Below are 27918 nucleotides of genomic sequence, written 5' to 3'. Positions count from 1 at the left end.
ACAAGCAAAATTCAGCAGACACAAACTTCAAAACATAAGAAAAGTCATCCCGATCCCAGCTAAACTAAAAAGAACATGAAGATCCTTTTAAAACTTGTACTTGCATGTTAACTACTGGTTATCAAAAGTAGGAATTGCTAAAGCTCTAGCAACATCATGGTGAAATGACCATGTTCTACTGAGCAATTTGGATTAGAAGGGTATACAAGTATTGTATTAGCAGTGGTTTGTTAGAATTTTAAAACATCTCTTTGTTGCTATTAGCTCTGCACAAATGAGAGTAATTAGCAACCAGACAGTGTAGAAAAATGAGAATCAAAAATGCTTGTTATTTTAGGAACCTCAGTCTTTAAAACCTTCCCACTGTCTTATTTGCAAATACTCCTGATGGCTGCCAGAGCAAGTGCCAGCACCATGGGTGACAGTCAGTCCAGGCTACTAAGGGCTTCCACTGAAGACAAGTGATGACTACCAAGTACATAACTTCCTTTAGGCTCTTGGTTCCCTGAAGGAAATCATGACAGTACTTCTCTTTGAAGATTAGATTCATTAGCAAAAAAAAAAAAAAAAAAAAAAAAAGACATTAAAGAAAAATTTCACTTGTGTCATTCCAATGCATAATTTTCCATTTTTTAATAAGGGGGTAAGAAATTATAATTGTAAATGATCAGTGGTGTATTTTTTAATGAAATTCTTTCTATTTACAAGGGAATAATTAAAATTAACAATTAATATTACAATAGTTTCAGGTAGAAGATGCAATAACAGGCTGGTATCAAGAGGGACACAAGTCACAAGCTCAGCCTTGAAGCCAGTACAGATTTTCTTTGCTCCTTCTGTATGATAGACACTGACACAGCTGACACATCTGTCATGTGGCTTCACTATTTTCAAGGCTGTTGCCAAAACTTCCAGCTTTTAAGAACTAAACCTTCATATGACTAACAGGTGAATCCATTCAATTTCCTGGTTCCCGACAGTAAAGTGAACTAGGGCGTCAGCCAATAATCCAGGGGATTGTGATGGTTCTTGAAAAAAAGCCCCCAGGTGCTCTGAAGTGTGACTGGGAATTTGTGCAACACAGTTCCATTTGAGACCAGCAGGATATCAACAGCAGCAGCTGACAGGCACCAGCCAGGGCTGCAAATAAGCTATATTCAGAAATCTGGCCACCATGGGTGGGAAAAACCTGCACAAAAGCAGGAAAGAAACCAACATTTGATATTTAGTGGTCTGCAAGAGAGAAGTGAGTAGGGACACAAACTATAAATATAGGAAGTGCAATAGAAATGTCCAGCGGAATTCCAGATTAAGGAGTTGCTACATTGCCTTTCTTCAAATTAAAATCCATCAGCAAAGATGGATAGGTAAAACTGCTCTCTGAGATGACCCTGGCCCAAATTTATAATTTCTCATGCGCCAGATACTTTACAATACTGAGGCAAGATATTTCACAGTAGTTTTCATACAGAAAAACTGTATTCACATTCTGTGTTTCTCTTCTAGCTAAATGCACTGTACACTCCAATAAATCCAAACATTGCCACTAGGGTATCCCAGCTCCTCACAAGAGGAATTGTTTCAGTGAGACAGGATCTTGGCTAACCAAACACTTTCCATAAATATCAGACCTGTGTCAAAATCAGTATACTCAATCTTTAAATTATACGCTCCATAGGTGATTATAATCTTAGTATTCATGGACGCTTAGCTGGCTTTTTAAAAATGTGCATGGTTTCTGTCTGCAGAGGAGTTGGTGCCATCTCAGACTGGAAGTTTGTAGGGTGGAGGGATGCCTGGCTGGAGCATTCCCTGGGCTGAAGCTGCAGCTCCAGGGAGGCACAGCTGGTCAGTGCACCATGGAGGAGCCTCCTGGGGAGCTTGACAAGGCTAGGCTTGGTCTGATGGCTCAGCACAAAGCAATGTTTTGGAGAGCTGCCTATCATGTATATGGTTACTGGCTTGCTAAGCCACCTCAGGGTTAATAATGAAAAGGAGGCTCTCATCTTGTGCAAAAGTGCCAAAACTTACACTCAAAGCTGTCTTCTGTACCCAAACTATTTAAATGTACCCATACTATTAGTAGTCTGTAAGAGTGAATTGCCAAAAATCTCTAGGCACCTAAATCTACTGTCTCAAACACGTAATTAAAAAAAAAAAATAAAAAAAAAATCAGTAGAAGTTAAAACTAAGTACCTACAAAAATCAGTCCCTGAGTTAGCCAGGATGTTTAGGCTGTAGATTTTAAGGTCAGTCCAGCCTTGGCAACCGGGAGCTTAGCACTGCTACTGCACACTGCTCAGAGCAAGGATAAATAACACTGGACATGAGCCTGTGCCCCAAAGCAGGAGCCAGCCCCTTCCAGCTTTGGTGTCTGCACCACACTGCAGCCTCCAGTGCAGACAAAACCTGCAGCAGACCAGCCCTTGTGCATATTGCTCCCAGAGAAGGGCAATCATTGTCAGCAGCTTATTAATGAATGATTTCCTTGTTTATTTCCAATTAGTAACTTACCGTTTAAAACAATAACAACAATTCCAAGCAGTATTTCATGCACTTTCTATCTAAAAACATTAGTAGCTGATGCTTACCTAAATTAATGTTGCACTAATAATGGAAACTACAGTATGACCTCTAAAACACAATGCTAAAGGCTAACGAGCATTTCTACTTGAATACATGGAAGGGATGAGGATGTGGTTGGATGCACTACAAACATCTACACACACTCTGTGGGAAAAAAAGTTTAGAAAAACAAAATAAAATGAGGATTCACAGAAAGCACAGAGTTATCACCTTGAATCATACTGAGGGAGTGGAGAGGAATAGCTGCAAAATAATTTAGAAAGCAAATGGGAAAATTAATGTAAGATAATTAGAGGCAAGCAACAGAAAATATCAATAATAAGTGCAAAGAAAAAGTAACAATCAGAAAAATAATAAAAGCAACATGTTTGAAGGCCAGCTTTAGAAATTATTTGGCTTTTGCTTCACATATTGTGACATATGTAATACAAAATATGCTACACATGGAAAAAATCTGAAAGGGAGGGTTCATTTAATTAGTCAGGACAACTCTCTAAGTTCTCTGGAAACTGCAGAAGTACAAGGAGAAAATTTGCTGCTTACTTAGTCAGCAGAAAATTTATTACAACACAACTTCTTCATTGAATTCCAAAAACGTGCTCCTGTGTGCCATAGAAAACCAGTTCTTGCACTTTGCTAAAGCAATTTATTTTCCAAAGCATTACGTATAGACATATGTGTGGCAGGATGCTTGAAAGGAGTATCAGTCCATGCCATCCATTACACTGCTGTCAAAAATTAATTCTGTGTGTACAGCAGGTTGAAGTAAACTATACATTGTTAATATAATTTAAATTACATATAGATAATATAATTTAAAATACAGTAAACTATAATGAATCTGATTTATTCCACTTTGCAAGACAGGATACAGTATTTCAGGGTTTTCAATACTGGAAGGCAGTGTGGCACACTCATTTCTTCCTTTCAGCTAAGAAAATTAAGGAGTTAAAGGCAACACTAAGAGAACACCAACATTTTACTCTGGGAAAGCTGCAGGAGTAAGCTCACATCTGACAGCTGAAGGTCATTTTGGTGAGGGTCTCTACCCTTCCAGAGGCCTCAAGATTCATGATGCATTTCAATGTACTGCTTACAATGGACCCTGTTCAAAATATATGCTGGCAAAACAACTTATCTGAGCTCAAGAAGAAAAACATAAAACATTCTCTTGGCTTGAAAAAAGGAAAAACCAGAAGAGCTGAAATCACTGCCAACAATTTCTACTTTCTTCTCCTTTCACTGATACATTGCTGGATCTCCACATCCTGCTCCCAAAATTCCCCTTCTGCCTGGGTTAAGAAATAAGAACAAACACAGATGCTTTCTTCTAACAAGGGGCAAATGGGGGAAAGAGTGACCCAAGGCAGCAGTGGTGCTCCTGGCACAGCAAGGAGTGGTGGGATCAGAGCCTGGCCACAGGGCCACCACATCACGAGGGCTGACAGCCCCTGCCCCTGGCCACAGGCAGAACTGGGGACAAAGACAGGGATGAAGCACCCCAAACAAGCAGCAAAGGATTTGCTGTTTAGGAAAAGACTGGCAGAAGACACGTGAAAATTCATGACCCTCTACATATCAGACTTGCTGAGGTACTGGAAGATGAGAAGGGAACATCTGTTGATTGCCTCTAGGTGAAGATAACCAGGAAAATCAAACGGGATCATATTATAATATGGGGCCACAACTGAAAAGTAAATAAACAACAAGTGAGACCTTTTTTTTTTTTCCTGACAAATTAACTGAATCCTCAGAGTATAATTTCTGATGGACTTTCTGTGTCAAATAAGAAATGGAATGGGTCAGAAAAGCCCTACATGTTTGGAGAATATTTTGGTTTATGCCCATTTTGAGAGCTATACCTGATTGGAGGATATCTGTCCTCTCCCTGCCACATAGCCCCAGTTTGCTCCCCTCTGGGAAGCAGCTTAGACTACCCCTGCATTGGAGAGGGGCCATGCACCAAGGGAGAAGATCTTATATGAAAGCTCTCATGTCTACAGAATATATATTTTGGAGGGTGGAATCACTGGTGAACATTCTGAAGACCTAAGGGCAGACAAGTATTGTCCCAGAGGACTGGCACGATGAAAACATCAGACCTATCTTCCATCAGGATGAAAAGAAACCAGAAAATTTTAGACCAATCAGTCTAACCCAAATTACCAGGAAATATTCAGGAATAAATTATTTAATAATCATTCTATAAGGGTCTAAAGGATTAAGGTAATTAATCAAGATACTCCACCTTGTCTACCCCCAGTCTTGAAATAAAAACAAACCAAAAATATAAGTGGCAAGAGCAATTCATGCCAAATTAATTTAAATTCCTTCTTTGATGTGTGTTAGTACTGCCTTGGTACCTCAGCAAGCAATGGAGGCACAGAACAGGTAAGTGCAAGATCATCTGAGAAGTTACCTCAAAAGAGATACCATCAATGCCTTCCTGTTACACTGGAAGGGAACTTCAAGGGCATATTTCACTGTGCTGTCCTGGCACAGGTACTAGGCTAAATATCTTTAAGATTTCAACACAGAAAAAAAGTCTGAAAAGTCTTTGGAAAATAGGATCTGAATTAAAAGCTGTCTTGCTAAAAATTTGAAAAAGGGGCTGGAACTAACAAACTGAAATATCATAGAGATGAATGAAAACAGAGGGGAGAAACCAAACACTTACATAAACACCAGCAAAAATTAACCAAACTTCAGGATTTCAAAAGAGAGCCAAGAAATTCTAGCAGACCACAAACATTCACCATCAGAAACTGAAATTACCGAAAGGATAACTCTCATTGTGGGATTGCTTAAGTGTGCTATGTGTCAGACAAAGAGATGGCAATCCTGGCTTACAAACAAGCTCCCATCAAAGGGGGGAGAGCTGGGGCAGAGCAGCAGGAATGTGCTGAAATGGGGAAAGCACCACCTAGGAGAGTCTGGGACGCTTTAGTCTAAAAGACAGGATTACATGTTTTCTGACACAGAAAACAATTGTTAAGAGACCAGAAGATATTGTTCTCCATGTCCACTATGGATATGACAATGGATATCCACTATGGGTAAGAAATAGGCATAGTCTGCAGCAATGAAATGTTAAGCTGATTATTAGGGGAAGAAATAATAAAAGATAGTGGACTCCTGAGGCTGGGAGGCTATAGAATCGCTTATTTTTAGCGATTATTAGGACATTAAAGATATTTCAGGAATGGCTTGGCTACATTTTAACCTACAGTAAAAAAAAAGGGTTGGGCTACCAGCTCTCTGAGGTCCTTTGCCAATGCACCATTCCATGATAAGCAACAGTCTTCAGCTTTTCATACTGCAATTCTTGACATTTTAATGCTAGCACTGACCATGTGCAGTGTTTTATCAGCTTGGAACCTAAAAATTCACTGTTGTATAGATCTGTTCAGCAGGTGCAGATGTGCGTGCATTGTGGGACTGTAGCTTTAGATTTGTGGGGCTTGCTGTATTGGAAATGGAATATTTTAATATGTGCCACACTCATTTTTATGTAAGAATGTAATTAGTCACAAAGTGGGGAAGCCAATTAAAAAGGATATGAGATTTTATGTTCTGATTTCAAAAACTAAACAACAAATATTTACACTAGACAATCTAATAATATGCAGAGATTACTTACACATTCATTTGCAAATTTTTACAATATGCATTCAGACATCACTACTACTGCATTTAAATCAAGTGTGTGTGGCACTGTCAAGAAGCACCTAAATTGCAGTGATGACTCATAAGTAAACAAATAGCACCACTAAAATCAAACTAGAGATATTGGAGACTAGGCAGGAGCTACAAGTATAAATAAAATAAGAGACCAAATTAAAACCCTCCATTTTCCCTCTATGAAAGAACAGAAAGCATAACATTCTATCTCTGATTTCATATTCCAAATAATTTAATACAATGCAAACAAAATAATTTATGACACTTAAAGCAAAGCATAAACAACAGAAAAAGCAAAACAGGACTCTTAAAGAGCAGCTGGCAGGATTACTGTGTTTAGGCATTCAGAAAGTTAAGTGTAGAAGCACGTTTTTGGTTTGATATGCAAGAATTTAGACTGACTCTTGTTATTAAGCACCCTCCTTGAAGTCAGTGTGAATTTTGCCACTGGCTTCAAGTGGAGCAGGAACAGACATGTTATCAGCCATTACAGCAGGCTGTATTCTGCAGCTAACAATACAGTTCCACATCTAAAGATAAAGGAAAACTGTTAAGTGACCTACCCGGAATGGATGGGACTCGAAACAAGGTTAACATTGTCCAAGGTGTCTGCAGCCCAGCTATAGTGCCTGAGAGAATCAGAATCAAACTCCCTTTGAAACGTCAGGTGCTTCAAAATAAAACAGATAAATTGAAATTTAAAATTAACATTAGAAACACGTCTTAAATACATGTTTGCTAACATAATTATATTAAATTTAAATCTGATTCTTTCCACTTAACAGTGGTGATACCTCCAGGGTTAAATTACTGGAAATCCTGTAACAGAAACATGAACTACACACACAAACTCTTATCTCTTCAAACACTTTTTTTGCTCACTGTTAGCACTTCCTTCAGTTTCAAGAATATCTCTCCCCAGTCTTTACTTACTTTAATGCACCAGGTTAAAAAGATTGAAAAAAAAAATTACCATTTGTACTGCAGTCATACACGATATAGACAGGCAGTGTAACACCACCCCTCAGAGGATGCCATTGGATAGATCCTTATTCAAGCAGAACCTGGGAATAACTTCTCTGGGAGTTTCACTGAGGCTGTGAATGCAGGAGGGGGTTGGTTTGTCTTTATACACAACCAACATGGGTACTGTTTTGTGGAGTGCCACTGCCCCTACTCATCTGGACAGAAATAGCTTTAACCCTGTGAGGCTATAATTAACTCCCCCCCTTGGACAGATACTGAAGTGTGATTTGTTTCTCCTTCTGCCCACGCACATGGACACTCATGCATCCTGTGCCCCACAACATCCCTCACACTATAAATCCTCTTATTGGACAGCAAAGTTATTCCAGCAAAATACTTGTTTTCCTTTGTTTCTCTTGTCTTAGGAAATTAAACCAACTAAACTTCAAATACTGTTTTCCCGTATTTCCAGGGTGACATGAAAGTGTCTCCCCAGTTTAAGAAGCACCATCATAAGTTACATCAATACAAGTAAGTCAAGAAGCAACACACACAATCTTTGTCCAAGATGGTGTTAAAAATGTCAGTGTTTCCTGTAAGTAGGTTGTTTGCTGCTTAGAGGCAAATGCAGCTAGAAAGAGCAGTTTGTTTGGACTGAAACCTCATGGGCTGTTTTCAGATCAAATTCAGTGGGTTCAAGTCAAACCAGAGCCAAGCACACACTTCTAAAATCTCATTATTTCCACCTAAGTTTTTTTATATATTGACACATACTGATAGTGCAAATGAATTATTTTGAATAGAAATATCAGCATTAGAAGTAAATCTGGAAAATTCAGTCATAAACACACAAAAATACTTCTCTTGAGAAGCTTCCTCAAAATAAGCAGGCAGATAGCTGTTGTGCTGCTGGCTGGAACATGCAGCACTTCCATCTCTCTGCTGTTTCCAAAAAAACAGCGCACTTTAGGCACTTCTTTAATTGGAAATGAGGATTCCAGGTTTCCTTCCAAAAACTATAGACACTGCAATTTACTGCCCATTGACAGAAATCCCTGCAGAGTGCAGCTTTGCTCTATCACTCCTGGCTCGATGCCTCCTCCTTTCCCTAGCTCAACACTTCTATTAGGGATATTTTGTTAAACTTTGTGCTGTAACAGATGTACTTGAGGCCTGATGGTTCAAGCACAGACAACAACAATAGAGGGCAAACTTGCATATGCTAAACAGCAAAATACACCATCAGACATAAAAGATAAAATGAATGCTGTCAAAACAATGACACTCAAGCAACTGAAGTAGACTTAGTTAGCACCATTTGAAATATGCGTTGTAATTTAGTTTAATGAAGACAGTTTTCTCAGTCTTTCCAATAAGATACTAGGGATTCAGACTGCTTGTCTCAGGCATTTTAAAAATTTAGACAAACAAAAATAAACTTATTATTTTGCTCAGTGATAAACTTTACCATCAAAAATAGGACAAAGCAAAGAAACATAAGAAATGGGCCCAAAGGAGTAACACCATTTGGTGTTTGTCCTTGAAAGGCCTGCTAAGCTGCACGGCGGCCCAGGCATGCACCAGGACACACATCAACAAATAAATGTGGGGTCAGGTTTCCTGCAGCACATGAAAAATGCTTATGTTCCCTTAGCAGTGGGATATAGAAAGCTAAACACAGAGCCATATAAATTCCAAGGAAATGCCATCACTCCAAAAGGATCTGTGCTAGACAGAGGCGCTCCCACACCCATGGATGTGCCCTAGGTTTGCCTACAAACAGAGGTGGGGATCCTCAGTCCAGCTCCTTGTCCTGACACATGGTCTGTACACCAGTGACTGGGTTTTTTAGAATCATTCCTTTCTGACCAAGTGCAATCAAAAACTTTTGGAGATATTTAAAGCAAGCACAAGCCCAAATTCTGCAGCTAATAATTTTGGTGGAGAAACAGAGTAGCAAAAGCTGATAGCTGGATACAGCACACATCTGTGAATCTCATTTTTCCAGGCTGAGGTGGTAGATTTTCTATGCAGGCAAGAAAAAAAAAAAAAAAAAATCCTGTGTAAATTGCAATATAAGCAGTCCAGAAGTCAGTACATTGTCAGTGCCATCAAATCACAGGATCCATTCTGTGTTTGGTCAGGTCCCAGCGTCCCCTCCCCGGACTGAGGGAGATTAAATATGCATTGCTAAAGGGTGTGGCAGCCTCAAATGTAAATGTGTATATAAAAATACTGAGGATTCTGCTGGCAAAGATCCTGCTGGTTGCATAACTGAATATCCAGGCTGTGCAATATCAGAGTTCAGCAAACAGAAAAAATTATGCCTCCTCCCAGATGAATTTATCCAGACTGAAGTGATTCAGCAAGCTACTATTTAATGGACAGCCCGAGTCATCCTCCCTTTGGCTGATTCAATTCAGAGGTTTATGTAAACTATTCCATGGAGAAGTCATTTGGATTTGGTCTGAGTTGCTGCATCCAAGGTAACACGCCAGGACACAGAAATCTTAACTTTGCTCCAGCCAGGTTATGAGGTACAGCGTGGCCTGGATTCAGATTTCCCTGTGAACAGTGTCAGCAATAAACCACCAAATGCAAACAATAAGGAATACAGTGACTTCTAAAGAATTATTAGAAACTCTTTTCTAACACTCCATGTCTTATGCTGGCAGTGAGGTTTGATAAGGAATGATTTCAAATCTTCCTCATTTGACTCTTTCCAGACTTCCAAGTCTACCAGGGATCCTGGGGAGAGGCAGCTATGGGATCTTCTATCTTAACCAGACCAAGAGGTTGGCAAATGCTCCTTACTCTTTTAACAAATTGATGATAAAATTAATTCCCAATAATTGACTTTGCTGCTGCCATGAGCTCCAGACAGGTCTAAGCTGTACAAAAGGAGAGAAAAAGGCATATACAGACAGCAATGGATCACTCTCTTTCAAAGCAGTGTGATTCCCAAAACAGCCTTAACTCCTCTCAGTTCCCAGACAGACTTTTGGAATATCAAATCACAAAGATCTTTATTCCAGTGAATCTTGCTGGTGGAACACAAATTGGTGCTTTCCCCCTGTCCTTTCTACTGCCATAGTAGAGATTATCTAGGAGCCCATTAATGTACAGAGGGATGAGAAAGAGAGGTAGGGATATTCTCCATCTCTCAAATGCACTTCTCCTGCTTCATCCAAAAGCTAGGGCTGGGCAGGGCAGAAAACCACAGAAATTCCAGAGGACAGATATATTTTTATCAGAACATGGAGGTTTGGAGAAACCATGGCAGAAAGTTTTAACTGGTCTCCCTTTCTCACGAAGATAGTTTGTTGCTTTCGTGTCTGTTTTGCACAGAATCATGGTTTTACTAACCTCTCCAGACAGCACTGACACTTTTTCCCACTACCACATTCTTTGAGAGTTGTTAAGCACAGACCTGGTCTTAAGTCTTGTTATGTGATATAAGATGCACCCTAGCTGCTAAATCCATGCCATCTACTTCAATGGGAATCACGAACATAGCCAGAATCATAAAACAATGCAATATATTCTCAGGCTGAAAAGTCTTCCTCTCCTCTGAAATTTCCATCGTATCAAGAATGCTTAATGAAGTCTTAGTATAAGAAAGCATCAAAACAGCTTTAGGTGCTCAGCCCTGACATGGAATTTCTTGTCTCCAGTGCCAGTTGGGGGTTGCAGATTTTGTTTTATGACTTCAAATCAAACAAAACTACAAAATCATTGTTATGCAAGCTTTGGAAACTCTCCTTAGATGGTTGTTGCAAATTAAGGATATTGGAGGCTTATAGCATTTCACTTAAAAGCAACAATCTAATAATAAACATTCTGCTGCAAAACAGAATCCGATTTCCGCCATTCTCATAATGCTACCAGAACTGTGTGTAAAAGCTGTAGTAAAACTGGATAGCTTATACCACACTAGAATTTACAGACTAATACAATCAACGTTTAAAATGCACAAGTCCTGCTCTGTGGACCCTTTTCCTCATGAAACTATCCTCTGAGATCAATAACCCACAACGCAGGAATACTCTGTGAAAACAGCAGCAGAAAATCTGTTTCATTACAATCCACCTTATGCTCTTTCAGAACATAAACAACAGTTCCACTCCACAGTCCTTTCCAAGTAAGGACTTTTACGTGAATTTTTAACCAGCTTCCTAGAACAGCTTTGACTTCTGTGTATCAAGAAACTCTTGAGTAATTCAGTTAGATTTGGAAATCTGAAACAAGTCTACCAAGGAAAATGCTGAGGAGCTCACAAACAAAGCATACAGTACTCAATCATGCCCAGCTTTTGGAAAGACTTTCCCACGCTATAATCAGGTCAAAAGATGCTGCTTTTGTTGAATTAGTCATTGCACAAGTGTTTGGAAGATATATAAACTGAAGAATCTACAATAGCTTAATCTTTATAAGGTCAAATTCTTCCCAAGAGTGAAAAAACAAGGACAGCTGTTGGAGTCCCCTCCATGTGGACAGAACAGGCAAAGTAATTCCCAGTATATGCAGTACAAAGGTTGCTCAGTGTAAAACTCCCAGCTTATCAAAACACTCCAAAGACACACGTAACAGGAGGCTCACAGAAGCACCCAGTGACCTCAGCTGATAACCAACCCCACACTCAGAGATCTAACTGGTCCCTTAAGGACTCTTTTGCTTTGGAACCCCACCACCTGTCTCTTGCAGGATCAAACCCAGAAAATGGTAACCCCACCATCTCTTGTTCACAGCTCCTTTCTTTGCCCCTTTTCACCAGCTAAGGGAGCAGCCACAGCCTCTGGAAGCACAGCTGAGGCCTCCACGCTGCAATGCCCTGCAAATACAAAGCACAACTACCCAATGGCAGAGACACAGCACATACCTGATCCTTTGCTGGCACCAGCAGCTCTTCAATCATCATGCTGTCCCGGGCATAGGAGCTCCTGTTCAGCGTGTAGGACCTATCCGAACTGAAGGAGCGGAGGCTGTTGTATTTACCATTTATCATAGAAAGTGCAGGTGACAATGAGATGAACAGAAAATAAAAATAAAAAAATTAATACATGCAACTTCCAGGGATAGCATAAAATGGCAAAATATACATAATCTGCGAAATAAGTAGAAAGAGGAAAATAGAATGAAAAGTATTTGACTTGAATTAAATATTCCATTCCCTACAATATGCATAAGCAAAATCTCAACAGATGCTTACTGCTTTGGCAGTAATGTTGTGGTTTTAGAATAAATCTAGAAAAGTGTATTCAAGTATTTAGATGAACTTTGATAAATATCTCCAAACCCTAATCCTGAAGGCAACCCACGAGGGCAGGTCCCAGGGGAGCTGTGGGTAGGTCACAATGCCTGCCCACACAGCTCAGGTTGCTGAAGCAGGTTTAACTAAGAGCAAGTTTTATGTGATGTCATTCTCTTTGTGGCTGAACCACTTCTGACACTGTTCCAAACACCACAGTTATCCCTATAGTTAGAAAGGAAAGGATAATAAGTTTGAAATGAAAGGATTATAAATTTGCTTAATGACAACTAAGTACAGATTCCGACATTTTGGGAATTATTTTGTGCATGTTAAATTATTTAGAAATAACTATGATCACTCTTAATGTGTTGCAATTAAACCAACATAGGAGTGTTTTACATTTAACCCTGGAAGGTACATTATGGTATGTGCTAAAAACATGCTGCAGGCCTAGACATGCTTGCTACGTGACAAGAAATAAAGTACTAAAAAACGTGAATTAATACAAAGCAACATCCACCAACATATTACACTTTTGAACTAGCAACACTTTTCACACTCAAAACTCTACGCATTTCATGCATTTAGTAGTTGCTAATTGAATTTCTCTAATCCCTTAGCACATGTTCCTTCATGTGCTGGAAGCAGAACTGGGATCATAATTACACACTATAGGCATATGTTAAGCAGACTTTACATGATAAAGGGCATTAAGAATTTAAGTTATATTTGTTATAACAGAGGGATATTCTCTAAGGCAGAACCCACCCCCTGCTCCCCAAAATAAAAGCATGTCATTTTCCAATGCTGAAGAAAATGAAGATAAGCAATGGCAGCAGCAGAAAGATGAGAGAGATGTAACACGATGCCATGCCGTCTTACCTGACTTTTGGACTAAAGCAATTTACATTGGAAAAGAAACAGGAGAAATAGAAAGCAAAGAATCAGACAGGAAAAGCAAGATGTTATGGCTGGATGGCTTATATATTTAATGTGTTCATTTCTTAATGTTACACTCAGAATCAGCAGTAAGATGCATCCACAGAATACTTTTTTTTTGCTAAATGAAATACTTCACAGAAAAAAACACTGTGTTTGTCTCCTCTGAGCATAACATGAGCAACACAAAAAATGAGCTACGCAGCAACAAATAGTAATGGCACTGCTTAAACCAGAAGCATGGGAATATTAGATTTCTCTCAAAGAAAAGTAACATGGGGTTGAACTTCAGATCTCCCTAACAGATCATGACTGTGGAATCTGCTCTCCCACCTGCACAGGGAGCAGCCTGTGCAAGAAGACAGATGTAAGGAGTGAAAGGTGTCAGGTAAATCAGTGCTGGGCTCTGCACACAGAGCATGTTCCCTCTACATCACCACTGCCCTGCTCCAGCCCTGATCACAGTGACAGGGCTGTGTGATCACCCTGCTCACACTGCATTTGAAAGCAGCATGTCAACTCTGTTAATTCAGTTTATTATGACACGAGATTCTCCCTTCAGATGTAATTTGCAGATTTTCTGGCTAATGGACTATTTAAAGCATTTTGGCATTTCTCATGAATGTATTATCTCATAAATACTTATTAACTTCCCTAAAAATTGTAAATCAAGCACAACACGGCTGGGGACTACTAAAGAGCAAATTTCCACTGCATGCTTCTATTTCTAACGCAGCCATAACAAACAAGACTGAAGGGTAGACATCTAAGCTTTACCTTATGGGAGTTGCCATTTGCTGTTAGACAATGAACTCACTTTTTAAAACAGATCTTTAAACTACAGCATAGGAAAAAGCCCTCAGGGCTCCAGCTTATGAGGTTTAATTATTAGCTTCAGTACAATTCAACTGTCAGTAACTACACTGCAAATCCACAACTATGGAAGTAATCTCTGCTCACACAGCTTTAGCTGTTTTGAGCAACATACACTGAAGGCTTTAGCAACATTCAAAAGCAAAATCTAAAATGTTGATCTGGAAATACCTACGTTGAAATTAACACTAGTCAGAAAACATATTAATTTTACGTTTTATAAGGTTCATAGAAATTTGGCCTGGTTTTCGTAACACATAATCCATTCCCTGTCAAAATAAATCCTGCAACAAATTTAGTGGAAACCTGCCTTTTTTTTTTTTTGCCTTTTTTTTTTTTTTTTTTGGGGAGGAGGTGGGGGAGGAGCAATTTTTTTAATGTCGTCTTCTTTGGTTGGATTACTCACTAGCACCTCTAAAGAAACAAAACCACCAAATAGCAAAATGATTTGTCATTCAGTTTTTCTGGTATTTATATTCTTCAGCAAAACACACCAATTAAGGAGCTCTCTACTGTGAGTATCAGTCTGACCAGTAGTAGCCAAAGGGAACCTGGCTTTGCTGGCTGCTCTAGACCAGTTTCTAGATCAGCTGCACACCACTAGCAAAGAGGTACCTTGGAGATGTTCAGGGCATGAACAGAGACCAGAAAAAGTGAATAGTTAAGTTTTCTGTATCATTGCCATAAGAAGCCAACATGAATAAAGAATGAAATAAAATTGCAATGAACATATGCTTCAAAGGAAGTACACCCCCTCCACTTCAAAACAGACTCCAGTACTACGTGGAAGAGCACGGTTGGTTTGTAAAAACTTGTACCTGTGGTGACACATGAACACAAGAAACAGCAAATACAGTACCTGGCGGAGCGGGCTCCCAGGCTGAAGCCCATGTACCCTTCAGCAGGCAGAGAATCATCTCCCAGCTCTTTCAGATCCTGGGGTCCGAGGTATTTGTCTGTATCGCCTGTCATTGCATCCTCACCTGCCGGTACAAAAGCAGGCTGGAATCAGAGCTACACGTATGGCAGATGTTTGTGTGCTTAGCAAGTCATAACGCCCTTCTCTGCTCGCCAATAAGGAATCAATCCCGTCACCCCCACTTTCCCTAAGGCTCTTTCCACGTTGTATGTTAATTATCCACCCTCTGAATGTGCCTGAGAAAATAATTTTATTGGGGGACAAACGAAAGAAGCAAAATTCCACCTTGACGTAAACCCAATAAAGTTATACGAGGGATGACTTTTGCCCAATCGTTCCAGCAAGCTAAAGAGTTCTTCTGTACTTTGCATCATTGCACTCACTTTTGCTTTCCTTATGGAAAAAAGCCCGAGCTGACAAAGTTGGATCATTCCGCGTGAGGGAAAAAAAAACCCAAACAAAATAACAAACCAATCAACAAAACTAACCCAACCCCTGGCTTTGAGAGACAGCCTGTTTGCCCACCAGTCCTGAAAAGTGCTGCAAGCTTGAATCGGGGTGAGGGAAGGAAGAGGCCCGCCTTCCACCTTGGGTATTTCTCAGTACCTTTTGGAAGCCTGACTGTAAGACGGGGTATTTTCTAAAGTGTTTTTGTTAATGAAGCGCTCCCCGCAGCGGGTTTATTGCCGAAGGCAGGCGCTCCCCGAAGCCGGGGTCGGCGCAGCCCCATCCCCGCGGCGCCGAACAAAGCCGGGAGCCGGGCACCGCCGCGACACGTGGGGCGCGGCCATCCTCGGCTGTTTTATCCAAAAAACCCCAACAGGAAGGAAAGTTAGATGTTGGGAGAGGCGGGCAGGCGCCACGAAGGGTTAACGGAGCAGCTGCCCAGCGGGGAACATTTGCATGCCATTACATCATGCAAACCTACATTCCTGCATTGACAGAGCAAGTCCAAAAGATGCCTTTTGCGGTTGTTGGTTTTCCCCCCACCCCCGCCCCGTTCCCTCAACAGCCGGAGCAGAGAGCGTTCTCTGTAAACTCACGGCTTGCCGATATTCACTCTCCTCCTTTGTTGTGAACGCATTTTAGGTGTGTTAAGTTTAAATTGCACAACAGAGAAGTTTAACAACAGCGCGTTCCCGAAGGTAAGTGACTCCCAAGCCCAGACACACGTTTCCCGCTTTTATTCAAGGACTTTAGACTAGTTTCCATTCACTAAACTCAGGAAACCACAGGCGAGCTCTGGTTTTAAACTAACAATCAAGTCTAAAAATACCCCTTCAGCTACTGCTTTGCAAACGGCAAACAAACAGACCAACTTTCTCCTCCAGCCCAGCAACAACCAGTATTTTAAGCAGCAGTTAAAAAGCTAAAATGTTCACAATACACCAGAAAGCATTCAAAAACCCGAAACAGAAACATCATACATCAAGTGAAACTTTAAAAAGTCTTACTGTTTTGGAAAGCCATTTTCACCAGCCTGGTCTATAAGATTTTTTTTTTTTCCCCTGGTGTTTCCAAGAATTCCTATTAGTCCTATTAGTCCTTAAGCAGTGATTTAGACTTAATCTCCAAACCAGCACAAGCAAACTAATCCCTGTGGGTCATATTCGCTTTCCACACAACTGAGATCTTCTTAACATCTTGATCTCTTCGTATGTATTTTAGGACATGTGCATCTTTGTCCTCTCAACTCAGATTAAAGTTCTTTGCAAATATGAAACAAAACGAAAAATAGTAAGATTAAAAAAAAATAAAAATCCCTTTTTAATCACTCTGCAGACATCCTTTTAAAGCTTCTGCTGATTGGATTACAGCCTCCCTTGGCAAGCCTCTTGAATGGTGACATAAATGCAAGCACTCCAGTTATTTGTATGTAAATAGGGGTGCTGCGAGGGTGTAGTTTTTCTGTAACTCGATGCCGGGGCTGAGCAGGGAGCGCGGGGAAGGCGCTGCCTCCGCCCCTGCCCGGCCGGGGCCGGTGCCTCCCCCGCACCACCCCGGGGCTGGGGAGCCCAGCCCAGCGCACCCCGCCTCCCTGCCCGCCCCGGTTCGGAAAACGGACCGAAACCTGCGAGCCGAGCAAGCGGCCCGGGGAGGGCCAGACATCGGGCAGCTTTCAGCAACAACGAACTGGGCCGCCAAACTTGGAAACTTTTGCCCTAACAATACCTGAAGACAAGCGCTGCGCCACTGTAACGACCAGAGGAGGCATTTTCTTTAAGAGCATCGTTTGTCAAAGGCAAGGAGAATGACAAAAAAGCCCCCTTTCAGCCGAGCTGTAAAAATGCGTTAGATGTTATCCTGCTCTGCAGCTAATCCAGCTGGGGCAGGATTACTCTGATGAAATGCTCTCATCAAGGAAAAAGCTGCATCTAGGAGTGGTAATTTCAAAGAATTCCAGACATTGTTTTGTGATCGTGGGAGGCTGGAGCAAAATGGGTGGTGCACGTTTTAGCAATCCCACTCTGTTTAATTAGGTGCTGCAGCCTAATCCTCTGCACTTCAGGTAATAGTGAGCAGTGTTTGCTCACAGCACACGGAATTCTTGCAGAGAGGGTCTCGCAGAGAGTGAAGACAAAACTCATCTTGAACAGAAACAACAGAGAAATGCCCAACAATGAGGCACCAATGTAAATACACCAAACGGTACTTCACTGCTTTGCTGCCTTTGCCATCCTTCCCTGCCTAACAGGATACATGTTGAAGAAAGGTGATGTCCCTGCTAACAGTGGGTAAACACAGCTATCACAAGTAGAGGAAACAGCTCAAAGTCCAGGGAAAAACAGCGGCAGTAAGTCAAAGCAAGGGTCCATCAGTTTTAGTGCGCCCTGTCTCCAACAGCAGCCACATTTCACAAGAGAGTATGGGAACACGGACCAGCAGAAGTACTCCAGGATATTTTTTTTTGGCTGGCACTGACTTTAACACATATTTTTTAAACCTGAAAGAGGTTTGTACAGTCATGAACAGGTTTTTTTTTTTCCTTTTAATTTTTTTTCAGTTACACTTTGAATTCGCGTAAATTTCTTATGCTCCCCACACCAAGGACCTTTACAAGGAGTTATAAAAGTGAACTACCTCTTGCAGGAGGAGCAGCCCTTTCAAACTGGATCTGCCTCTTGCTGGTTTCACTGATGCCCCCTATTTTTAGACTCCTGGAGAGCAGCAGGCATTGCTGCTCACTTTGACACCCATTACATGTTCTAGCATATCCCTCATGCAATTTGTTTGGTTTTATTTTCTGGGATAGAAGGTTCTACTGTTTTTACTCTTTTCTCCCCAAGAATCTTTTTCTTACCTCTTACCACCTTTCTCATCCCAAGTTTTCCCTGTTTTTCTGGTTCTCCAACATGTCTCATACAGCTGGGAATTGCAGGAGCACTGGGTAGGTGTTCTTTTTAGAAGCCAGTAAGAAATACAGGCTCTCTGGCAGCAGGAGAGAAGGCATCATGTGGCTTGGGAAAAGTCCCAGACAAAATTTAATCATAGGCTGGGATCCAGATGAGCATTTGTCACTTGGCTTTGCTAAAGATACCTGAGGATTTTGCCACTCCTTCATCACAGCCTGTCCAGAGCTGTCTTGATGGCAGAAGACAGAGCCACAGGGAAAAGGAGGATGTTTCAAGTTGGAGCCAAGGTTTTGGTTTCACAAAGTATGGAGAAAAGCCAATACCAAACCACTGAAACCATTATGAACATGTGAAATTCCATGGAGCCAAAGAAACTCTGAAAACTGAGCTTAAAAACATAATAAATCAACCCCTCCCAAAATGACCAGTACCAGATTTTTGAGCATGGTTATGTTCTGACCTGTCTTAAATGCACTTAAACTGTTGTATCTTAGCACCTACTCAGGGATCAGGCAGTGTGCATTCATGTTCTGTTAAGATGTCTGTCTAATCTTCCAGGGATTGATTAGCATGATACTTATTCTTACTGAGGTAGGCATCTCCATTAAATCGGTTTAAAACAGTGTCCTGGTTTACACCCAGAAGTTTGTTATCAACTGTAAGCCAAAAAAAAAATAAAATTAAAAGCTCAAGAGTAACTGGTGTTTTTGATAATAGCTGAACTCTCCACACCTGATTGGGTTTATGGGTGGCATTCTTTTTGCCCTTCACTGCTCACAGTTTCTCTCCTCTTTCTATCAGCTCCCATGGCTTGCTGTCCCTTCCCCTCTGGGACAGCAGCAGCAGCTTTAGGGAGGGCTGTAGTGACAGGGCTCACGGCAGGGCTGTGGCAGGCGCAGCAGGGCTCCAGCTCCCTGCACCAGCTAAAAGCCCCTGCAGCTGCCCAGAGGGATGCTGAGAGGATGAGCATGTGCTGCAGAGGAGGGGATTCCTTCCAGGCCTGCTGCACACAACTGGAGTTGAGCTTTACCACAGCTGAGCCCTGCTCCCCTCAGCCTCATGGCCATGGGCAGAGGGCTGGGACCCCAGCTACATGGGGAACCAGCTCCCAGCTGGAGATGGTGAAAGGAAAGACCCAGTTCTCCCAGTCTCAGGTTTCACATTTATAAGATTTGCAATCTCTTTAAAAATAAAAGCACAGCACACACTCAGTGTGTGTTAAAATTGCTCTTCTACAAACTCTCTGCTGCATATGAAGGTGAGCCCTCTTTTTTTTTTTCCCCACAAAATTATATGCACATCTTTCAAAAAATACCATTTCTTTTTTGTGGTGTAGCAATTTCCCAACACTTAACCTCATTTATGCAGATTTGCCAGAGTAGTCTAGGAAAAAGAATAAAAAATCTCTCTTCTCAACTAGTTTGACTCCAAACCAAACTGTTCTCAGCCGGGAAACGAAATTACACAATTCCCACGTAAATACTTATTTAGTGGGCACAGCAAGACATAAAACACAAGGAAATGCTTTCCTGACATTTGTCCCCAAGCTCTGAGTCTCTACTTTCCAAGTCTTCAATTTCTCTTGTGAGAGAAACCTTGAGGGTTGTGGCTCATTGAGAAGCCATTCAACAAGTCTGTCTCACTGAAGAGTTTTGGCTGATGACATGAATATGAGCCAAGCAAAGGAGAGCTTGGATTTGTTTGCTAAATTTGTGCCTTTCTCCCACTTGGAAATCAACTCCTTGGCTCTGAGATTTGTCAGAGTGCCTTACCATCTTGAACAGATTTGTTTCGACTGGTGGATGCATTTTATATAAATCCCACTAACAGTGAGGAGCTGTGGGTGTCACTGAGTTGCCTTTGCAGATATGCAAGTCAGGGAAGAGACACAGACCAGTGGTTATCACCTCAAAGCCTGTAATTCATCATAAGCCTTGCAAAACACCTTGTTATCTGATTTGTGAGATCCCTTCCAGTGCTGGGTTTGAAAAAGGCCCTGTCATCACAGTATCATAGAATGGCCTGGGTTGTAAGGGACCTTAGAGATCATCTTGTTCCAACCTCTGCTGCCATGGGCAAGGACACCTTCCACTAGACCAGGTTGCTCAAAGCCACATCCAGCCTGGCCTTGAACACTATCAGGGATATCAGGAGCACCCACATCTTTGCTGAGAAACCTGTTCCAGTTCTGCACCACTCTCATAGTGAAGACATTCTTTCTAATATAGATTGAATCTAAACCTACCTTCTTTCAGCTTAAATCCATTCCCCTTGTTGTGTCACTAAAAACTCCCTCTCAAACTTTCCTATAGGTCCCATTTTGGTACGGGAAGGTGCTCTAAGGTCTCCCTAGAACCTTCTCCAGGATGAACAACCCAAACTCCCTCAGCCAGGCTTCACAGGAGAGGTGCTCCAGCTCTCTGATCATCTTTGTGGCCTCTTCTGGACTTGCTCCAACAGCTCCATGTCCTTCTCACATTGGGAACCCACAGCTGGATGCAGCACTCCAGGCGGGGTCTCATGAGAGCTGCCCATGGTGCTTTGGATGCAGCCCAGGACATGGCTGGATATTTCTGGGCTGCAAGTGCACATTGCCAGGTCATGTTGAGCTTTTCTTTCACCAACAGCCTCAAGTCCTTCTCCTCAGGGCTGTTCCCAATCCATTCTCCACCCAGCCTGTATTTATGCTTGGGATTGCCCTGATCTTGATGCAGGACCTTGCACTTGACCTTGATGAACATCCTGAGTCTTACACAGTCCCACCTGTCCAGGTCCCTCTGGACAGATCCCTCCAGGGTGTCAACTACACCACACAGCTGGGTGTCATCAGCAAACCTGCTGAGGGTGTACTGATCCCACTGTCCACACTGCTAACAAAGATGTGAAATGGCACCAGTTCTAATATCAGCCCTCGAGGAATGACACAAATCACTGGTCTCCACTTGGACATTGAGTCCTTGAATAAAACTCTGGGTGCCCCATCCAGCCAATTCCTTGGCCACACAGTTGTCCATCCATCAAATCTCTCTCTCAAGGACACAAGGATGCAGAGCAGGACTAAATGTATAAATGAGTCTCTCAGGTCCCCTGGCAACAACATAGGAACAGAATACAGTCTGCAATATGCAAAGAATCAATTGTATTACCTGCATTCCTAATTGTTGTTTTGGCCTTTTTTATACTGAGAGATAGTGACTAGAAAAACCCTCCATAGATTTGGCTTTAAAAATGATCCCATACATTACAATTTACATCTTCAGTTCCAGCACCCAGGCTCCCCACAGGGTGTTTATCATCTGTACCTCACTGTGCAGTGGGACACAGCAAGTTCCTGCCCTGTTAGCTCACACTACTATGCATCAGTGTTCCTGTCAGTTGAAACAATGCAGTATTTTGAGCAGGACAATGGCCTAGGAGAGCTATTTGGAAAACACATTTGTATGGTAAGAACATGATCCATTTGGAACTGCAGCACTGGGACACAATGACAGATGGGAGACAAACCAAAAGCCTCAATGCATGAATTAAACAAGAGCTGCACACAAAGAACTGAAATATCTTTTACACCTTGCTGCTTGAATGCTATGAAAATTAAAAGTAAATACATCAATAGGGATGAAGAAAGAGAGATTGACAAAAGAAAACAAGAAAATTGAACACAGTCACTTGTTTTAAAAAATACAATAACTACATTCTTTCTGCCATTGACTTCCACTTCAGCCATTTTTTCTAAAGTGTTTTGGTATTTTATCCTCTTGTACAGTATTTCATTTTTCAGTTAAAACAATAAAACAGTAATTCACTTTATAGAAGCAGCAGAGAAATGATTACTCCAAGAAAGTCAAGATAATTTGATCAAAAAATCGTAAGAAATTCAGAAAAAAAGTTAGACGATTATCAGTAATAGCTCAAAGAATTTTTGAAAGCACTCTTAATTGTAAAGCAGATGTTATTGTCAGTGAGATAATAAGAAAATTATCTGAAAGGATTAGTTTTCAGACAGATGAAATAAAAGGAAGAGGCTTAAGTTAAATCAGTGCAATACAAAAACGCACAAATACCTTCTTCAACATCTGACAAATATTCAGCATCACTGAGTATTTCAGGGGCATTGGCTTTACGAACTGCATGATTTAAATAAACAAAATAATTTAAAAAAAAAGCACATACTATCAACATGTCAACAAAATCAATGTGCAACAATAACAAATGTGCAATGACTATATCCAACTAATAATGTGTGTTAGTCTTGGGATTTTAAAACAGACATTTCTTACAACCACAGAGTGAAAAAAAATTTTAAAATCTTTTTAATACCTTCATCGTCAGACATATCAAGAACTTCATTCATGGTTTCAGGTACATTCATTTTGTGCTTTTCTGTAACAGTCTGTAATAGAAGAAAAGTAATTTTGAAGTGCAGGCATCATTTTTTCTTTAAACTCTAGGTATTTTTAAAATTAAATGCAATATAAGATTTCTATCTGCAGTTAGAAAAACACGAGTTAATTTTTTAGCTTCTTATTCACTTTCTATTTTAAAGATACATTAAAAAGACTACAGAGATAGGCAATATTGTATTTGGTTTTTTAAATCATGTTTGTATTGTTGTAGAGAAAAGGCATGAGTGGAAAGCTTAGATGATGATATCAAAAGAAGAATCACATATACTGAAATGAACTTCATTTTAGGGAGTTTAAAAACAACTCTAGGTAGTCATCTAAACTTTGAGCAAGGAATATGTCATCTCTAATAAAACCAAACTTTCTGAGGGAATTATTTCTTCTTTGACATCAGAAGAATGCTGTAATTTGGGAGGTGCTGAAACTATGTGAATTTTTTTTCAGAGGTGCCTCAGCATGAATTGTGTGTTTTTCCCACAAATAAGAACAATCATAACCACATGCAGGCTAAATGATACCCCTGAAGGGCTTTGTGCATGGAAGACACTCAGAAGCATTTGCATGATTTTCATTCCCATATTTATATTGATTCAGACTCAAAGACCAATATAAAGAAAAATAAAAGCAGAAAAAGTAAGTTCTGAATGAACCTGGAATCTGTTCCTAGAATACCTGTATCCCATGAATGACATACACATGCACTTTTTACTTTCCAGCTGGAGTACAACACAACAACCACTGGTAGAGGTTTTGGTCAGACAAGAGCTTCTGCAGAGATACCATTCAAGGAGTGCAATGGAATTAAAAACAAATCCAAACCATACCAAACCAAAAACCCACTCCCATCTTTATGGGGTTTTAGATTGGCTTTTTTTTAAACCATCATTACTTTTAATGCTTCATATGCAAACAAGAAATAATAAAAAGTTCAAGAGTCAAAATACCCTTTCCATTTTCATTTATTTTAAAATATTTCTGTTTTTCTCTGGCCTTATGAATACTCACTTGTTTTTTTCATGTTTCTTAGGCTTCTGCCATCACTTGATATAGGCAGAAGAGCTCCTCCATGCTCAAACAGTACAAAACCTACAAAAAGCCTCATGCAATTCATTTTGTGGGAATTATCTGAAAAGCTTTTAAACACATCGTTAAACCAGCAAAGTCACTGGACTTTTTTCCAGGTACTACTGGATTTTTTCTTTTATTGGTGTTTCAGTTATAGTAAAATTAGCTATATTCATCCCTGATGTCTTTAAATTTAGCTTATGAAGTTGTTCAGTCACAAGCCTCAAAATATAAGTCTCAGCAGTCAAAATGAATTTTTAAGACCCTCAGCTGTAAATCAGATTACACGTCTAGAATTCCAAGGTCTCAAAATTACACACTGATAAGTAGCATACTCTGATTTTAATGAAAATTATTTCTGGGTTTCTCTTGAGAGCAGGTATTTGAGGCTGTATAGGTCTTTCAGTATCTATTATTTCCTCCAGCACAATTCAGAGTCTGGCACGCCATCTCTCTCTGACCCACCATCTCTCTCTCATCTCTACTCTTCATCTACAGAAAATAAATGGTCAGACACTATGCAGCATAATGCCCCCCCCCAGGTTCTAAAAGCCAAGAACAACCTTGTGATATTGAGAGGTTTTAGCCTAAATGTGTGGTTTTCCTGTAGCTACCTAATTGAATAGTAGGTAGTCATTCATGTTTTGCTATCCTGTATAGTTTTTCCACCAAATTTTTCTGTGTGAAAAAATGTTTTGGAATCTTTCTAAAAAGAAATGTGTTCCTGAGAAAACAGAGAAAATGTGTAAGGAAAAAAAAAATCAATCAGTATTACTTTCTAGCATATTCCTTTATATCTTATTGTTCTGAAATTTATCTTCTGTGTGGATTTTCTGTAAACTACTGAAACCACAGCCAGGAAAGTCACAGGAAGAAAAGGTACATGCAGTAACAGAACTAAAATCTGCCTCCTATCCCAAAAGCCCATCATATTGCAACCACCTGCTTGCACAGATAGACCACACAAAGGAGTGATGACAAAACATGGAACACACATGGTAGCTGTTTTCCACCCCTGATATGTCTAAAAACACATACATGTGCACTTTATCTTTTTAATCAGAAAAATAGTTGCTGAAAGGGAAAAGCAAATTTGGAACCAATATTCTGAATTTATGTTCTTCAGACCCAATTTGGGCTTTATTACTATGGTAATACATGGAGGCACCTCTCCTCAGAAAACTGTTTTCTTCAGAGAGCAATTTGGCAAAACATTAGTGAACAAAAGATCCTTCTGAGGAATATTTCAGATTCTGTGAATTTTTCTGAGAGCAGGTAATATTTGACCACTGCTAGTCCCTTCAATGTCTTCTGGCTAATGCTTCCTGAGAGGCACAACAGACAAGCTGCAGTTCACATCCACAGCAGGGAATGGATATTTGGGGTTGCAGGGGCTGACTGTGGCTTGCAGAATATAGCCTTTCACCATCCTATGGAAGGGGCCAGAAACCACACAATGATGAGCCACTTTTAAGTAAATTCCAACCATTTTGTTATATTGGCATGGGTTCTCTTAGGTCAAATTCAAGCCATTAAACACCAGACCATAGGGAAATGCTCTCAAAGAAGGGAAGCAGCTTCTGTTTACACAAGCCTGTAGAAACATCTTTTCAGCTGCAAAATTGTTCCCTAAACAACAAGATGTGTGGACAAACATTGTGTGGAGAAAGACCAGTTAAGACCAGTCCTTTGCACTGACAGTTTTCTGCTCAACTGATGCTCTTTCTGTGTACATCCTCATAGTGTCTACGACCTTGAAAATAGACAACTCACGTTTCACTTAGTATCGACTTTATATTGCTGAAAGGAAATAGATGACTGGAATCTCAGTAGTCATGTAACTAAATAAAGTTTAGTTATAGTCATATTCTGGCTTTGGAAAAAATTATTTCATTCCCTACCAAACTGAACTGTACTTACAATTGTAGTCATGGTCTCTTCTGTCACCACCTTCAGTGTGTCAACAACTGAAATGTAGCCAAGTCGCTTAGCAATGGCGAGGGCAGTGTTTCCATTCTAGCAATTGAAACATTAGTAACAGAATTTGAATGTTAGCGAGGAGGAGTGTTGGAGCGGCTGGTTAATTACAGAAGAATGTAAAATAGAAGAAAAAATGTATACATTTTCTGATGGAAATAAGTATTTGGGTAGTAGGATATATAAACGGGATGAAACGGGATGAAAGTGAAGAGGTTTTCAGATTGCCGTTCTCGTTCTGGGAGAGATGATGGCACAGAGGATGCGGGGGTGATGGGAATAGGCTTCCTCTGCTCTTTTCCTGTCGCACACACACATTTTCCAGGCCGGCACTTACCACAGTGAGCTCGTTGGGCGCGGCGCCGTGCTGGAGCAGGACATTGATGATGTGCGTGTGGCCCTGCTGCGCTGCCTGGTGCAGCGGCGTGTACCCGTTCTGCAGCACAAGGAGAGAGCAAGGGCGAGGCTGCGGCGGGCAGCGCGCACAGCGGCGCGGCGCCGCGGGGCGGGGGGCATGCGGGACGCTCACCTTCGTCTTGGCATTAACCTTCGCAGAGTGTTGCAGAAGGAAGTTCACAATTTTTATGTTTCCATAGTGGCAGCCAACGTGCAGAGGAGTGTATCCCATCTAGAATGAATGGCAGCAGTTATTAATGCAGTTAGTGCATATCCCCACATGTGCCCTGGTTAAAAAAAAAATTAAAATCAAAAAAAGCAAAAAGGCATGAAACAGGAAAAATCCCATTAAGCTTTATTGCTTTGGACCAAGTGAAAAATCCTCCAGCCTTGGAAAAAAACTATTCTTCTCATGAAAGTCAATTAAAGTGTTCAGTGAGTACTTCCACTTCCACCAGTGCCTTTTTTTGCTACTGTATTCATAGAAATGTTTTTTAATTGTCTTTTACAGCACTAGACAGATTAAGTTCTAGCTGGACTTCATCCCTTCCAAATTTCATTCTGCATAACCTCACAGCATACTTGTAGTCCTCCTGAGTGGTCTGCTCCTTCTTACAAAGGTTATAATATCTCCTTTTTTTTTTCCTGAGTTCCAGCCAAAAGTTTCTGTCCAGCCAGGCCAGTCTCCTTCCCTGCCAGCTCATCTTTTGGCACACAGGGATGGCCTGCTTCCACGCCTTTGAGATTTCTTTGTTGAAGCACATCAGTTTTCCTGGATTTCTTACCCCCTCAGGACTGGCTCCCAAGGGATTCTCTCAACCAGTTTCCTGAACTGGTCAATCTGCCTTTGGAAGGTGGTAGTTCTGCTGACCTCCCTTCTTACTCCTCCAAGAAACAAGAACTACCATTTTGGGAGCACTGTGCCCAAGACAGCCTCTGACCATCAGCTCACCCCCCAGTTCTGCTCTGTTACAGACACAGGTCCAGCAGGAGCCTTCCCTGGTTGATTCCCTCACCAGCTGTGTTGGGAAGTTCTCTTCCACACACTCCAGGAACCTCCCAAACTGTTCCCTCTCTGCTGTGTTGTACTTCCAGCAGACACCTGATAAGTTGAAGCCCTCCAGGAGAACAAGGGCCATGGATTGTGAGATTTCTTCTAGCTGCTTAAAGAATGTTTCATCTGGCTCTTTATCCAGTTGGTTGGTCTGTAACTGACTCAGACCATGCCTTGGCCTTCCCTAGTTCTTACCCATAAATGATCTGGAACTAGATCCATAATCCAGCCTCCTGGGTAGAAACACTGAAAGACAGGCTGGTCTTATACTGACCAGGCACCTGCTGCTCCTATCAGTGTTTTAAGGTGAAAAAATTCCTTTGCTTTCCTGCTCTGAAAATAAAAACCTGGTGCCCAAAAGGCAGAAGCACACAGCTCAAATCTGCAGCCTGTCACCCTGCATTTTGACATCCTTGTCAGTGAGGTGCGCTCAGGTAAGACAACTTGGCAAAAAA

General features: G+C 41.0%; 1 protein-coding gene across 3 annotated transcripts in view; it reads right to left on the bottom strand.

Moving 5' to 3' along the window:
- The window catches only part of ANK3 (ankyrin 3), a 308301-nt gene that overhangs the window by 56135 nt on the left and 224248 nt on the right, over window positions 1-27918 (bottom strand). For 2 of the 3 annotated variants that reach the window (XM_056494940.1, XM_056494942.1), the window contains exons 19-26: window positions 26543-26641; window positions 26351-26449; window positions 25957-26052; window positions 22886-22958; window positions 22630-22692; window positions 15156-15279; window positions 12113-12215; window positions 6831-6937 (exon numbers count right to left, since the gene is read on the bottom strand). In XM_056494940.1, coding sequence (XP_056350915.1) covers window positions 6831-6937; window positions 12113-12215; window positions 15156-15279; window positions 22630-22692; window positions 22886-22958; window positions 25957-26052; window positions 26351-26449; window positions 26543-26641 — 764 coding nt within the window. The remainder of the gene's footprint in view (window positions 1-6830; window positions 6938-12112; window positions 12216-15155; window positions 15280-22629; window positions 22693-22885; window positions 22959-25956; window positions 26053-26350; window positions 26450-26542; window positions 26642-27918) is intronic. The other variant, XM_056494941.1, reaches the window with a different exon arrangement.

The sequence above is a fragment of the Oenanthe melanoleuca genome, chromosome 6 (genome assembly GCF_029582105.1).
Source record: "Oenanthe melanoleuca isolate GR-GAL-2019-014 chromosome 6, OMel1.0, whole genome shotgun sequence".
NCBI classification, from domain to species: Eukaryota; Metazoa; Chordata; class Aves; order Passeriformes; family Muscicapidae; genus Oenanthe; species Oenanthe melanoleuca.
The sequence above is the reverse complement of the archived record's forward strand: the minus strand, read 5'-3'. Positions and strand labels throughout refer to the sequence as shown.